Source organism: Marmota monax, unplaced genomic scaffold (assembly GCF_021218885.2).
Source record: "Marmota monax isolate L192 unplaced genomic scaffold, Marmota_monax_Labrador192_F-V1.1 WCK01_AAM20220418_F8-fsc00056, whole genome shotgun sequence".
In the NCBI taxonomy this organism is placed as follows: domain Eukaryota; kingdom Metazoa; phylum Chordata; class Mammalia; order Rodentia; family Sciuridae; genus Marmota; species Marmota monax.
The window spans coordinates 1,922,152-1,938,129 of record NW_026695212.1 but is presented as its reverse complement, the minus strand read 5'-3'; the positions used below and the strand labels follow the sequence as shown (position 1 = coordinate 1,938,129).

General features: G+C 42.7%; 1 protein-coding gene across 3 annotated transcripts in view; it reads right to left on the bottom strand.

The window, feature by feature from the left end:
- Positions 1–203: 203 nt before the first annotated feature.
- Positions 204–15,978, bottom strand: part of Rassf3 (Ras association domain family member 3) — a 137,831-nt gene continuing 122,056 nt past the window's right edge. For all 3 annotated transcript variants that reach the window (XM_046430692.2, XM_058574663.1, XM_046430693.2), the window contains 4 exons: positions 9,948–10,055; positions 7,681–7,918; positions 5,745–5,854; positions 204–2,932 (listed from right to left, as the gene is read on the bottom strand). In XM_046430692.2, coding sequence (XP_046286648.1) covers positions 2,783–2,932; positions 5,745–5,854; positions 7,681–7,918; positions 9,948–10,055 — 606 coding nt within the window. In that variant the 3' untranslated portion in view covers positions 204–2,782. The remainder of the gene's footprint in view (positions 2,933–5,744; positions 5,855–7,680; positions 7,919–9,947; positions 10,056–15,978) is intronic.

The following is a 15,978-nucleotide window of genomic DNA, read 5'->3' as shown; positions in this document are numbered from 1 at the left end:
GAAAATGTTCTGTTTCAGGGGTAGAAGACCTTAGGGCAAGAATGGGGGTGGAGGGAGAGGATTTCCAAAGAACTGGGCAAGGTTCTATTTTGGTAGTGATCACAGGGTGTTCATTGTATAGTATTTCTTTATAGTCGATTCTACTCCTGTGACTTTTTCTCTTAAATCCAGCATATTATAAATAAAAACACACAAACATCAACTAACAATTTCAATTTTTAATAATGGAAACATTTTGCCATTCGAGAAAAAATTTCAGGGGAGAAAAATCTTCCCTATAAAAATAAACTCATCAAAATTATAAATATTATAACTTTTTTACTTCTGCAATTTAAAATGCTCCCCTGCAATACCACCCCTTCATATAACACCTTTCCTGTACCATCACATTTTGAAGAGAAAACAGTATTACAGCAAAGCTCAGTTTTAATTTAACATAACATTTGTAAAATGACTTTTTAAAATCTTTGGCCTTCGGAGCCTTTATTCTTATTTTACAACATTAAAAATGCTGCTGCAGTAACCAGTGTTTGGGAGAGAACATCACTCTTCTAGAACCATGAACAGACAGAATTTTAATACAGTAACTTCCAAATTGTAACTTGTAGTGCACATGACAGGGAGGTTTGGATAAACACAGAGGAGAATATGCCTATTTCAGACAATCTACTTCAAGTAAAAAAAAAAAGAAAAAAAGAATTCACAGATACCCATCAGCTACCACTTCAGGTTCTAACAGTGTCATGAATCTGAGAAACAAATGCTTCACAAACTATAAGTTTACTGGGATGAGTAATTAAAAGACCAGGTGGTTGATAACAGTATATTCAAACCCAATCCACAGTCTGAATAGGAAAACCAGTATTAAAATCATGAAGGCATTCCCTGAACAACAAAGGCCAAGTGTTGGATGACAATGTCACTAAAACCTCATTGAAGCACTAAAAAGAAGTTACATGCAAAATTAAACAAGGTGTGCCATGCATAATTTATAGCTAGTTCTACTTTTTCCCCCCACAACTTTCCTTAAAAGCTTAGGAAGATCTGATTGTCTCAGTAACTTTGTGTGGCACAGTGTAACCAACATGTAAATCTGCCTCCAACAAGATGGGTATTCTCTGAAAAGTCAGAAGAGCCACCAAGAGGGAACAGATAATGCAGTAAAAGGCACAGTTCACTAATGAGGCAAAGAACTGAAGCACCTTGGAATTTCAAAAAGAATCCATTAGGTGTCACCAACATGTTAACAATTCCTTGGGAATTTATAAACAAACAAATCTAGATTATAAATAGTGACTGTAAGGCCCCACTGGAACCACAGCACACCTTCCCCGCTGTTCTCAGATCTGTAAGTCACTGCAGAAGATGAGGTTATTTTGCCTGTATTAAGGAAGGCTTCTATTGCACATGCATTTCTTTGGTTGAACATGCACTTTTGTTCAATAATTCCACTATGAACACCCGGTGTGTGGTCAGCTGAGTGTGGACTTCCCTCGATCCTGAGGGCCCTCCTCCTTGCAGTCAAGTCCTTCAGAACTGAGGATGATGTGGTAGTGCTGGGTCTTTACTCAACATCCCTGTTCTATAGCATGTGAGAACAGAAGAAAGGGAGAGGGAAAAGGAGGGAGGAGAGGGGAGAGAGGGAGAGGGAGGAAGTAATGAAGAGGAAAAGGAAGGAAGGGTGGAATAAAAGAGAAGGGAATGGTTGTCACAAGTTGGATGTGAGCCCTGTACTTGATAAACCTCCTGGCTGATAATCGAGGAGAAAACACCTGCCCTTACCCAAACTCCTTTTCAACTTTGAAAACAACAGCGGGGTGGGGGGTAGACACAACTGTATTATATAAATTTAACTGACCAGGCCCCACCTACACAGACCAGGCACACCAGTAGGACCTTTCACTTGAAGAAGGGAGAATCTGGGTGTCCAGGCACGGAGGGGTCAGATCCAGCTGCATGAGACAAACCTTGGGCTCACCTCCGTCCACCTGCCTCATTCTCCAGAATTGCTGGGTCCTTCCTTGGGGTTAGCTCCTACCTCTTTGGCTCTGCCCCACATTTTTCTCATTGGGAAATCAAGTAATCCTAAAACGCATTTAACATCTCAACACTGAATGCTTCTCATTTAACTCATTCACAAGCAAATAATAAAGCCTTTCTTTTCTACCACCAACTTACCCCCTGCCACCTTCCTCAACCCTCAGAGCCCTCACCTCTACACAATCCTTTTTCCAAACTTGCTTTTACTTTCTTTGTCAAACTCCTACAAAATCCTTCCCAAATTCCCCAGAGTTCCTAGATTCCTATGCCTTCAGTTCACATGGATAGATTCCTTTACTGTTAGAAAACAAAAATACAGACAGGTAGTTTCAACATAGGACAAGTATTCAGAGATTCCTTGTTAAGCTTTTAAAAACTCACTTGCACATCCTAAAGCTTAACATCATCACATAATTAAAACAACTAGAAGAGAGTAAGAAAAAAAACAACAACCCAGAGTTCATGCTTTCAAGCACTCTAGAACGCTCCTGATGCCTACAGGTTCGCAGCTTGCAAGAGGTAACACCGCCATGCCGTAACAGAACAAGCTCGCAGAGTCCCTTACGCAGGATGCATGAGGTGCGGCATGCTGCGTGACCAGGCTTTGGGAACTAAGTCTAGAGATAAAAGGGGAAGACCCTAGCATCATGGGGCAAGAAAACAGCTCTCTGAAGAGAGGCACTTGCTGCTGCTCTTTGAACATAGGTCCCAACTGGGGCCTTCCTGGCAGATGCCCCCGGTGTTAGCCAGGCTTCCACACCTCGCCAAGGGCTTCTTCCAGCTTGAGTCTGTAGGCCGCATAGCGCCTCTTCAGGTTCTGCAGCTGCTCATCTTCCTCCTTGTCCAAGATGCGCAAGAAATTCTGCAGTTCTGGAAGGCTGAAAGCTTCCCACTGTGAGAATACAAAAAAGTGCCAGGTATTTAACTCAGAGTCCAGAGGGAAAGCTGTCCTGAGCAAGTGGCAGTGTGGCTGCCCTCCCTTCTTGGCCCAGCTCCTCAGAACCCTGGTTTTCTTACTCTTCACTCCCACTCAGCTCACTCCCAACAGCCCCTAGCTCCCCTCCCTGCTTCTTTCTTCAAAATGGCTGAGGACTAAGACTTCCACATCCCTACCTCCATTAGATACCTGCCTCATTCCTCACCTGATCTGACCCCCCCAAGGCCTCAGAAACATCTCTCTGTATCTTACCTTGATCACCATCTTCACTGCCTGCTTTCTCACCTCCCACAATCAATCTCATCACCTCCCAAATACCTCTCCAACACACTTTCTCTCCAACTCTGCTCATCCCTAGTGTAGCTGACATCATTATGGCGCCCTGGGACAGCCTACCTGGCCTCCTCACTGCACACTTGAGCCCACCAATCTGCTCCCCCAACAGCCAACCCTTTATAAAATGCAAATTTGGTCATGACTCTCCCTGCTTGGATGCAATCAACAGGCTCCCTGGGTTGTTTAGGTTAAGTCTTGAAAGACCCCAAAACCTCTCTAACCCTCTCTCTCTCACACTGTGCCTCACTCAGTACCCAGGGCTTTGGCACATAGTCTCCCTGCTCCACGGTACCTGCCAAACTCCTACCCACTCTTCAAGGCTCATCTTAAATGCCACTGATTCCATGAGGCCTTTCCACAACTCCTCCCTGCACATCTAAGTCTAGAAGTTCTCACTGAGCACTGGTGGCCCTGATCACAACCAAGATTTTGGAATTATTAATAATTATTTGCTTAGTATCTATCTCACCTACACCTCACCTACATTGCAACTTCATACTTCTCACTATTTGGAGTTTGTCTCTTGCCCCTGAGGCTGACTTCTATTTCCCTAACAGTACTTGGTACACTTAGTAAGCACAAAATACACTTTTTTTTAAATTTTAACTCAAGCAGTGAATATCAAGGACAGTATTTGGCATCATCTGGCGAGTTTTTTTCAGACACCCTCCCAACCCAAAGAGGACCCTAGGTCCTGGCTGAGAATCACTGCCAAAGTTAGAAATGCTGTCTAATGAGGTAGAATTAGTTAGATAACCCAATATAAATGCACAGAGAAGAGCATGAAAAATACCACCAAAGAGGTTAAATGATAAGAAGGCTTCCCGGAGGTGAACTAAAGCTGGTTAGTAAAGAAAATGAGCAGGCCCGGTGGCGCCCACCTATTATCCCAGTGGCTTGGAAGCTGATGCAGGAGGATTGCAAGTTCAAAGCCAGCCTCAGCAACTTAGTGAGGCCCTAATGAACTCAGTGAGATCCTGTCTCTAAATATAAAATAAAAAAGGGCTAGGGATGTGGCTCAGTGGTTAAGTGCCCCGGGGATCAATCCCTAGTACCAAAAAAAGAAAATGAGAAACAAGGAGTAGGAGAGCACAACTTTCTACATTAGAACACTCTGTTAATATGGAAAAATTTTAACATTTCATTTTTAAAAAGAGACATTATAAAATCTTTTCTCTCTCCCACCCCTGACAGCTTATACAAAGTTTCTTCCCGCAGTTTAGCTTCCTTCAATAAGTGAAAAGCAAACACTGAACAAAGGTTCAATAAAGTAGTCCAGAACATTAAAGCACAATTCTAATTTCAAAACACAATTCCTCCCCAATGTTGCTCTAGCTGCACTAAACTATGTGAAATGCTGAAAAAAAAAATCCAATAACAAGAGGTGTAAAATGTGGATGAGACTACACTTGTGTCCAGAGTAGGTCTGGAGGAACGTTGCCCACCTTGCAAAGCTTCTGCACCCAGTTTTCTCCCTAGAATGACTGAATTTCTTAAAAAGTTTCAAAACGATAGAAGCAAAACAATCTTCCTAAAACTCCCTGGAGTAATTCTAATTTACACTTATATATAAATATACTATATATCACATTTATATATTCTCCAATTTGTGACTCAAAACTAAGTTACCTAGGGCCTCACCTTTTAAAGGGTTTAGTTCCTCTTTACAGATTTTAAAACGGAGGGCAGGAAAAACTAGCTCATTTTCCAAATACAGCAAACAAAAGGAAACAGAGTCCTGTTTCCTAACTTTTAAGCTGGAAACCCTGTTTTTGCTGTCCCATGCAACATTTCACACCATTTCCTGTTCTTAGCAGAATACTGAGACCCAGAGTTCAGGAAGTTTGCTCAAGTGTCATTTAAAGTTGACAACTAATGTAAAGGACAGTCCAAAGTGTTTTTTTGTTTTTTTGTTTTAATGGTCTAAATACAATCCTCCCAGGAGAGAAAATGTCAAATGATGTAGACATATGTAAAACATCATTTCTTAATCATTTGGGCAGGGGGGAAAAATATTTTAGAAAGTTAAATGTCTTCTGTGGCAAAGAGATCACGTTTCCTTTTATTTCCCTTTAGAATGAAATTAGCCTGGAGACTTTTCTTAGTAGCAGACACTGGGAGTGTCAACTTTCAATGTTTAGTTGGCTCAGAGCCCTGTGGAGGTGGGAAGGGCTGAAAATGCCTCTCTGGATACCAACAAGTAAAAAGTCGCATTTCTTCCCATACAGGAGAAGAGCAGACCAATACAGTGCTTCGAGGAAATCATACTATGGATTAATTTTGGGTTTATTTCTGATGATTCAAAATATCTCCCTCTTGCATGTCCCCCACCCCACTCGGCTTCCTCTCCTGGGTCAAGTCAGTAGACGAGAGCAATAAAACGGGGCCAGCTGTTCTGTATAGTTTAAAGTCACATCACACAATCACTTACCTCTCCAATTTCATGTTCCCGAAGAACAAAACTAAGTGTGTCGGTTCTGGGCCCTGCTACCAAACGTAGGTAGAGTGGATGTTCCCGGTCTGAGAGCTTGCAGGCATAGACTAGGCAAAGAAACAAGCAGCACGTCACAAATGAGTTTTTTTCAGCACTCCTCGGCCCCATGCCCCTTGCCACCCTCTCCTTCCAATTCAATGTGTCCATGTCTACCCATCCTCCCCTCAGCTTGGTACCAGCAGACCACAGGGGAGCCAAATGGATTCCATTTCCATTCTCTTGGCCCAATATAAACTGTACCTTGATTAAGGAGGAAATAATTTCCAAGAATAAATTTAAACAGCTACTAGTCCCCAAATATGCTTTTAATTAGTTATTGTTCCTTTTTTAGAAAGCAAGATAAGAAGCATTTTTTAATTTTTTGGTACTCGGGATTGAACCCAGGGGTACTTAACCACTGAGCCACATCCCCAGCCCTTTTTAAATTTTGAAATGGGGTCTAAGGTACCTAGGGCCTTGCTGAGATTATAGGCATGTGCCACTGAACCTGGCAATAAGAAACTTTTAAAAAGGTTCTTCAACCCCTTTGACAATGAAAATATATTGTCCAAAGAATATGAATTCAAAGCTCTTGGAACAAATCTCTGCACAGATATGTAATTGGCAACCACAAATGAATGAAGCATCAGAACAGAAGCTCTGGTGGCTTTACAACAGTGTGTCCCTTCTCCCTTCTCTCTCTCTCTCTGACACACACACACGCGCGCACTGATATTGCCTGTGCTGTTGAAAGATTTGTCAGTCATTTCAACAAGATGCTTTCACTTTCAGACTGCACAGCTGAAGTCCAGATGAGCTAACACCGAAGCTAGCAAGATAAAAATGCCACTGGAGCAGAACTACATTATTTGGGTACTTCCAGGTGCAACTGCTTTGTAGGTGCCAATTTCCCTGTAGATGCACACGTCTCCCAGGCTGCTGAGCCTCTGTTCTCTGATGGGACCTTTGACCTCTTTACCTTTGTATTCTGCAGGGTCTATCCCCATGGTATGTGTTAAACAAATGTACTCATATTCAGCATCTAGCTATGTTTCATGCTGTGTAACTAAAGAACACTACTATCAAGTAAGGTCAATATATTTTCTTTCATGGCGAATTTAGGCTTTACTGAGAAAAACTAGAGCAAGCTCAAAGAGTTCATGACTTACACATACTGTTTCCAAATTAGCATAAATTGCTGTTGTCCACCACAGGTATCAATTTCTGCTAGACTATCTGACCTAGAATATCTTATTCAGTTTCATGAAGTAATCAAAAATTCCTTCTACCCACTGAACATGGTTATGAAGCTCAGACAGACCCCAGATCAAAATGCTATTCACTCATTTTATGTGCCTCTAGAGGCAGGGTGCCAAAATGTCCCCATGCAACAACCAGCTTAGGAAACAGAAGCATGCAGGGTTGGGCCACTTTGATCAGTGAGTTGAAATGTGCTGATATGGGCCTCCCCATCCTCAAGGTTTTTGAGAATACAGGTCCAGCAAGCCACTGCGTGTGCAGATGAGCATCAAATGTAAATCATGCTACTGAAAACTTCAAGCACAGAAATATTCTTTTGTGTCTTAAAGGGCATTAAAATCAAAGCCACTCTGCTCCCACTAATCAAAGCTCCTTCTCTGTGCATATCAACAACTCCTACAGAAACGCCCAACACATGCAGATGATTCTAAGCTCCTCAGACCTGCAAATGTTCAACTCAAAACCATGAACAGCCAGGAAACATTAAGTGTCTGCCATGATCACCAAAGCTTCCAGAACTTGCCCCCAGGTGGGGGTAGTTTGACACAGGTAAAAAATAGGTCTTCCGGCTCATGATGACAAAGGACAGAAAGAGAAGCAGAGACCATCTTCGTTTTTAGGTGAGGCAGCATACCTTGGTCTTCCCTATGACAACGCTTATAAAGTGCAAACTTGGCCGGGCTCTCGGTCACAAGAAACTTTTTGAGCAGGGCCTCGATGACTTCGCCGACAGTGTTGGTGCTGCTGATGTGAAGTGTGTTCACACAGCCAATGCTGCTGGGGGTGACTGTCCCAGCGCTGGGAGGAGTCTGTGGAGGTCTGCAGAGTTCCATCTGCACTTTAATAAAACCAGTGTAAATCCCATTTGAGTTCTGAAGAGGGAAGAAGAAAAGCCACTCTTAGCTATGTGGTCAGCACATTTTAGGACAGGAGTGTATCAAAGCCCAACAGGAAGCTCTTCCTCTTGCTCTTTTCACTTGGAGCTTTGCGGCAGGACTTCACTAAAACTTCCCCCAAGGGAATGACCTCAGAGGAAGGTTAACACACCGCAGCGAAGCGCCTGCAGAGGCAAAGTCTGCTCAGCAGATGTGCCAACCGAAGATGCCCTCCCCTGCTCAGCCACCAGCCCCAGAACCAGGGCCTCCAAACTGCAGGTGAAAGGTCAGTGGCCATTTGTGAGCTTATAGCCAGTGGAACAGATGCTAGCCAAACCCAAATGAATGAAAGATCGACTCAACGCTTAAAGGAAACGGCATCCCCAACTGATGACTAGCTATGACCCCAAAAAAAGCCCACAGTTAGGATTCTGCAATACCCAAGAATGATGAGCTGACAAGAAAACAGGCTGTTTTGCTCCTAGTGGCTACTAGGTACATACTAGACCGTGTTCAGCATGGGGTGCATTTCTTATGCTCTAAGTAACATATTTTTTTTCCTAAACTTCAAGCTACTATGTGACCTAAAGATATTACAACTATTCGTCTTAATTTATAGTAGAAGTACTATGTCTCAGTTGCCAAAACAGTAATAATGGTCTTGTCTTCATTTTATTTTAGGGAGGAAAAAAAAAAAAAACGACAGTTGTGTTTTACTAAAACAAGTCATCAGGCGTCACATACAAATACCACAGTTCAAGGAGAATGTTCAAGACCTCCTTCGTGGCCCCTTATTTTTCTTCCTTTACAGAAGATGAATCTGCAACACTAATTCCCTTGTTCGTGCATTGTACAACACTTAAAATTTTTTATCTTGGAAAGAATATGGAAATTTGCATCTGCTTTAATCTCCATGGGGGAAGAAATAAAAACCATGGCAGGCGGAACTTTTCTCCTTTGAGGAAAAATATGTTTGAAAAAGAACTATCATTATTGAAATAATGAAGAATAATCTTGGGATTATCTGTTCCTCTCCCCACTTTTGGGCACACTGCCACCAGGATGGGATCCTTTATCATACGGTTTCACAGTTAAAAGCTCCTCCTCCCAAGGGTTCCTAAATTCATTTGTTTAAAACAGGCCATCCGTCTTTTAATGAACTCACTTCGCAAGCAATAGAGTGAGAGGCAGGGGTTCAGGGGCCCTGGAAAGTGGCACCAAGGGATGGCAGGAGCTGCGTGGGAGGTCACCAGATGGGAGGGCAATCAGTGAGTGAGGACAGAGGCCAGTTCATTTTAGAGGAACATGAATACTGTAGCTCTGCTGTCGATCCGATCCGTTTCATCACCCCCAAGCCCTGACCTCCTCCCTCCTACATCCCCACGGTGCATCAAACAGTGTGGTACAACCTTGTAGATGCCTGTAACAACAACATAGGAAGCTGAATATTATGTACCTATCTTACACTGACAGCCAGGGGAAAAACATCTTAGCTCAACGTACTCAATCCATGGGAACAAAATCTTCCTGACACTTTCGTGCTTATTTTACACAAGACAGAATATACCTGAGGTCTTATTAGAATCTGGTCACCATCTCTATATTAGATAATCTAGAAAATCCTTTGGGGAAAAGAAAGGGGTCACAATATCTTTTAAAATAAAATTTTACCTTTTTTTAATATTTATTTTTTAGTTGTAGTTGTCAATACCTTTATTTTATTTATTTATTTTTATATGGTGCTGAGGATTAAACACAGGACCTCGCACTCACTAGGCGAGCGTTCTACTGCTAAGCCACAACCCCAGCCCCAAAATTTCACTTTTTTAAGGTTAACCTAACCACTGATTTTGAGACAAAGCTACTTCAAAATACAGATTTAATTTGAAAGCTGAAGAAATAGTCTTATCTTTCTATTCTGCATACGAAATACTATTTGAATATTTTAAAATACATAGATTATACTACCAACAACTTCTATTTGTTTTTGGACAGGTGACAGCCTAAATAGTATTGGGGTACTTACCAAGGTCATCTTCAACTTGTCTGTGACAGCTAAATTATATTTATGAACTTTCTCTTTGATTTCCTCTTTGCTGAGGTAATTGTGAATTTCCTTCTCTTTCTCCACATCCTAGAAAGAAAATCAAGAGCCATGTCACATATTAATGATCACAAAAAAAAATGCAGATATGCCAGGATTCTTTTTATATTCCACATAAGAGCACCTGGGAGCACTTTACCCTCTTTATCTCAAACACACACACACACAAACATACACACACACACACACACACACTTTTCTCTCTCTCTCTTCCTAACTCTCCAGTCTCATCCACCAATATGGTCCTTATTCCTCAGACTATAGTCTTCCAAAGGCATATAGCAAGTAAAACAAATCTGTCAGCAGCTAAAAGCAACACTTCATTAAATATTATTTTGCAGAACTGTTTTTGTAAATTTCCCTTCTACAAAAAGATCCTTCCCCCAGAGAGTCTCCTAATCTGGCCATTTCTATTTTAAACAATATTTAAAGACATACACCAAAAGCTTCTCTTTAGCAAATTCTGTGAACATTAGGATCTTAAGAGCTCTAAGGTATCCACAAAAAGTACAGTAGTTAGTAGGTATTAATTAATCAGCACTAATCACTGACCCGTCAAACTATATACAACTAACAGAAGGTAATTTGTCTTCCAAACAAATACCTATGCCAAGAACAAGAAGCATGACTCCCTCCACCTACCCACTCCTACCTCCACTCCAATCTCATCTACCCTCACCTTCCCACACCTTGAAGAATTCATTAATACTGTGAAGAATTCATTAATAATTCATTGTCTAAAAAGCTCAACCAGTGCATGACATTATGCAGCAGCTAATATGTGGTCACAAATGGCCAAACTGTAGTATTTTGTGACCCCCACAAAGACACGTATACCAGGCACTGAACTTGTATTACATTTAATTCTCCCAACAACCCAACAAAGTAGGCATTATTTTTAAAAAATATTTATTTATTTATGTATCTTTAGTTTTAGGTGGACACATTATTTTGTTTTTATGTGGTGCTGAGGATCGAACCCAGTGCCTCATGCATGCCAGGTGGGCACTCCACCGCTGAGCCACAACCCCAGCCCCCCCCCCTCACCACCACCACCACCCCACCACCCCGAAACAAAGTAGGCATTATTACTCCAGTTTCCAGATGAGATCAAGTTCTAGGAAGTAAATTAACCTGCTAAAAGAAAGAAACTGTTCAGTGGAAGTGGCAGAACTTGCCTGAAGCCTGACCTCAAGGCTCACCAACCCTCACTAACTCCAACCACTGAGACCTCTAAGAACCTCCACATGGGTTTTCTCATTTAATCCTCTCCAGAATGAGCTAATCAGCATCCACATGTTGCAGATAAGAAGAGAAGATTTACAGTCAAGTGGCTTATCCAAGGACAACCCCACTAGTACCAGACCAAGCTGCATTTTAATCCAGGTCCTCTGTTGTTTCCACTAAACTGGTCTCCAAGATTCTGGTGTAGGTTAACATTTGAAAACTCAAAGAAAAGCTGCACAATCAGATTCAAACCTAAATAGCAACTTTGAAAGACAGGGGGGCCTAAAAATCTTGAAGACCAAGAGAAGACCAATTAAAATCTGATAATTCACATTCCCCAAACATGCTCCCCCCCAAAAAAAAAAAAATAGGAATTTTGAAAATATGCCTGCTCAGCCAGACTGGATATTCTCCAGGCAGGACATGCTCCCATCCACTCACTGGGAGCTAAAGTTATAAATACACCAGGAATGGCCACTCCACAGCGGGCAGGAATGGAGAATAGAGTATAAAAGAAATTGTGAGCCACTGAGTCTCAAGTTCTTTGATTTTAGACCCTAAGAGGGTGCCTAACTATACATTATCTCAGCATTTTCCATTTCAGCACCGTCCTGGCAAGTCTGGGGGGCTCAATGTGCCTTGTAATACTGGAGAGTCACTGTAAGCCCCTTAAGAGCATTCTTTTTGCTCATGGAAAACCCCAGCACAAATCTTATTTTTGATGTCACTGGTTAGGGGGGAGAAAGCTGTAGTTTAACTTTTCAAAAGCTTCAGTGACTATTTCCAAGGAAATTTAAAACATGTATCCCATCTTGGCTTGCTCTGCTCTTTCCAGTCCACAATTAGCCACCTACTGACCACCGCTGAAAAAGAAAATGAGGTAGCCTTTGTCTCTTAAGTATTAACAATTATTCAAAGACTTTCAACACATACACAATTGTTCCTCAGGATCAGCAGCGTATTGGTTGCTTCCCCGATTCATACCAAAGTCCTCAGAAGCTCAAGTCCCTTATACAAAATGGAATAGTATTTGCATATACCCTTTGCTTATCCTGCTACATACCTGAAATCATCACCAGATCACTTACAATACCGAATACAATATAAATGTTATGTCAACAGTTACAATGCACTGTGGGTTTTGTTGTTGGTTTTGTTTTGTTTTGGTACTGGGGACTAAACCCAGGGGTGCTTAACCCCCGAGCCACATCGCCTGTCCTTTTTATTTTTTCCTTTGAAACAGAGTCTGGCTAAATTGCTTAGGGCCTCACTAGGTTGCTGAGGCTGGCTCTGAACTTGCATTCCTCCTGCCTCAGCCTTCCAAGTCGCTGGGATTACACATGTGTGACACTAGGTTACTTGATAACCTAGTGTTATTGTATCTAACACAATATAAATGTTATGTCAACAGTTATAATGTATTGTTTAGGAAATAAAGGCAAGAAAAAAGTCTATACATGTTTTATTAATGATGCAACTGGCTGGTTGAATCCACAGATACGTTTCCACAAATACAAAGGACGAGTACTTAAAAGAAAACAATAAGGGACTTGTGCAGTCACTGATGTGACATGAGAAGGCGGGGTGGAAAGCACACTGCTCCAGCAAGACCCAGGATCCAGCCCCTGGTCTGTCACCAGCATACAGGGCTCTGGGGTTACCAACCTTTCTGAGCTGGTTCTCTCACTTCCTTCCAATGAAAAGACTAGTCACTTCTGCAGCACTTCCTAGTCTAATAAAGGATCCATCTGCAAAGATCTGATGCTGCTTTCACTGCGGTGATTAAAGAGGCAAAACTTCCAAGTGATGACTGGGGCTAGAGGTAGGCAAGGCCAGGGTCCCCTCCAAAAACACACACACATACACACACACACACACACACGCATGCACGCACACACACCAAATAGTTAACTGCATGTATACCGTAGCAAACACACATCCTAAGGGCTTCACCTAAGTGAGAACTCTTAAGAATGAAGAGAAGGAAAAGGGGTGAAGGCTGTGTATTAAGATTAAGAGCAAAGAAAAAGTTAAGTAAAGCTTGTTAATTCTTCTTTACAGATTTTGCTGATAATACTGAACTTAGCATCCATCCTTAAAGCCCCGTCCCCCTCCACATCAGCAGGCCACAGTCAACAGTTTTAGAAGCTTGAGGAAAATCAGAAGAGCCAGCCAGTCTGGAAAGAGCGACTTCCCCTGGATCACCCGTATGTAAATAACTGAGATACTCTTTTCTAACAAGTCTCTTTTCTTGTCAGAATCAAAACCAAGCAAACTGCAGGGAGCAGAAACAGAAAAGAGCTGGACCCAAGCATCTCCAGGACCCTCTCCAGGCTAAACATCTCATCATTAAAAGATGGTCCAGAAAGTAAATCCCAGGAAAGCAGCTAGAGCCCAGAGGGCTGTGAAGCTGTGCTGGCAGGCCAACTCATGTAGCAACTGTACGCGGCTCCTTCAGCAAATGTTCACTGAGCATCTGCTGCGTGCCAGGCACCTGCCTAAGTGCAGGGGACCTTGCAAGGAGATGCCACCCCACCTCACACTGCTTACTGTCTATGCCCAGCACAGGCTGAGTACCATCAAAGGAAGCCAAAAAGAGAATGCTTCCAAAGTGATAACCAAGCAAGCTGCCCTTGGAGGTCTGGGCAGCAGGAAAAAGCCAGCTTGGGCCCTGGGGCCAAAGACACTGGTTTCAGTTAGCCTCCAAACCAAAGAAAGACCCCTAACTTGGAAAATCTCCAAATTGTTTGAACTTAAAAAAAAAAAAAAAAAAAAAAAAACACAACTCCCTTTTTAGCTAATCTGGGCAAGAATCCTCCTTCCTCCAAATACACTGAGCATTTGTAAGAACTGCAATTCTTTGGAATACAGTCGTTATGGGCAGGAAGATGGGGCGGGGGGGGGATTTTAACCCAGCGGGGCAAAGGAGGTAAAGGGGGGAATGCAAGGCGAGGGTTAAAAGGTGGTACTGAAGGCGTGGCACAGATGAAACACCCAGAGTGAGCATGAATCTTTCATTACAAGGCTGGAGAGGAAAAGGCACAGCAAGCAGCAGTCCGTAAATAATGCATTGGTTATTGTTCTTGGCAGCCAGGGAGGGTCTGACGCCATGCCTGAGTGTCTATTTGGCAGGTTGCAAGTCATCTTTGTTTCAGTCAGTTTTGTTTTATATTCCCCAGCCTCTAGTTCCTCAGAGAGGGAGTTCTTCCATGCAAAATTACAAAAATTACAACCTCTAGACTCTTTCCTCGTATTTTCAGCTAGTGAATGCTCAAGAGCTGCCCTTGGGTTAGCTTTAGTTCCTGGGTGGGGTCACATCAGTTTGTTTTAAGGGACACACCCTGTACCTCATAAATGCGCAGGCATGGCCTGCTCCCACAGGGTGGCAAATCAGGCTTTCCAAGAATATACCCAACAAGCCTGGGTAAAGGGTCTAAGAATTACTTGTACTCTTCTGTAACTCTACAATTACAAATATGAAACAACAGGGCTGGGATGTGGCTCGGTGGTACAGTGCTTGCCTGGCATGCCCAGCACTACAGAAAATAAAATCACAGTTCTCACATTCTAGCTCTATGATCAAAGTGCAAAAAGGCCCTCATGTTTTAGCTGTGCGACCAAAGGCAAGTTATTTAACCTCTCTGAACCTGTCTTCTTATCTCTGTAAAATATGCAAAACAATTATACAACTGTAAGAAGATATAACATAAGCTCATATTCAACAACTATTTACTGAGTGCCTACTGGGGCCAGGCTCTGTGCCAAGCACTTCAAGCTCAGAGAGACAGTTGTAGTTTCTGCCTTTCTGCCTCTTCTTGGCCGACAGCCTGGTAAAGTTTGCCTTACTCCCCACCCTACCCCCTTGTGTATGTTTGGGGTTTTTTATTTTGCATCACAGACCTCTTCAAGAAATAAAGCAGGGCTGGGGATGTATCTTCGTGGTGGAGTGTTTGCTTATGATACACAAGGCCCACTGTCCCATTATCAACAATGGAAGGAAGGAAGGAAGGAAGGAAGGAAACAGCAAGCTATTGACAGGTCTCGCAAGAAGGGGTTGGAGTGGGGGACCAAACAGAGATTTTCTGACCAAGAACACTATCTGCACAGTGCCTGATGCCAGGGGCATAACAGACACTCAGCAGGTGCTGCCATCACCTGGCCCTTAGGCCCCACTGCTCCAGGTTACATCTGCTTGGACAGCTGAATTTGGGGTTCAGCCTGTGTCCGCGGAGAAGGATGAACTTACCACACCCGTGGGTGTTTTTTCCAGGCTAGACTCAGAAATCATGAATTCCTACTTTTAATCTCATCTCCAGTTTTGGAAACAAGCAGTTGCCTACTGATGTCCCAAGAGACTGGGGTACCCAGTGTGATACAAAAAGAATAGTTCCAGTCTTGTAAACATCAAGTGGGCCTCTCCTGCAAATCGAGTTCAAGGCCAGCTCCAACTGAACTGAATAACTGAACTGAATCTAGGTACTGACTCCACTAGACATCTTCCTGCCAGGCCCTGTTCCAACAAGGAAATCCAATAAGGTACCGTGGACCCAACCAAAAAAAAAAAAAATTCTCTAGCAGCAATATCTTTCTACCGCAATCAGGGAGGGACCTACACACAAACCCCATGCAGGCCTGCAATGAGGCATTTGCTGAGTTCAGTAAACAAGTAACTCCAGGAGCCAAAGTGCAAGCAGTTTGGAGGGGGTCGACATGTTAACTACTTCTT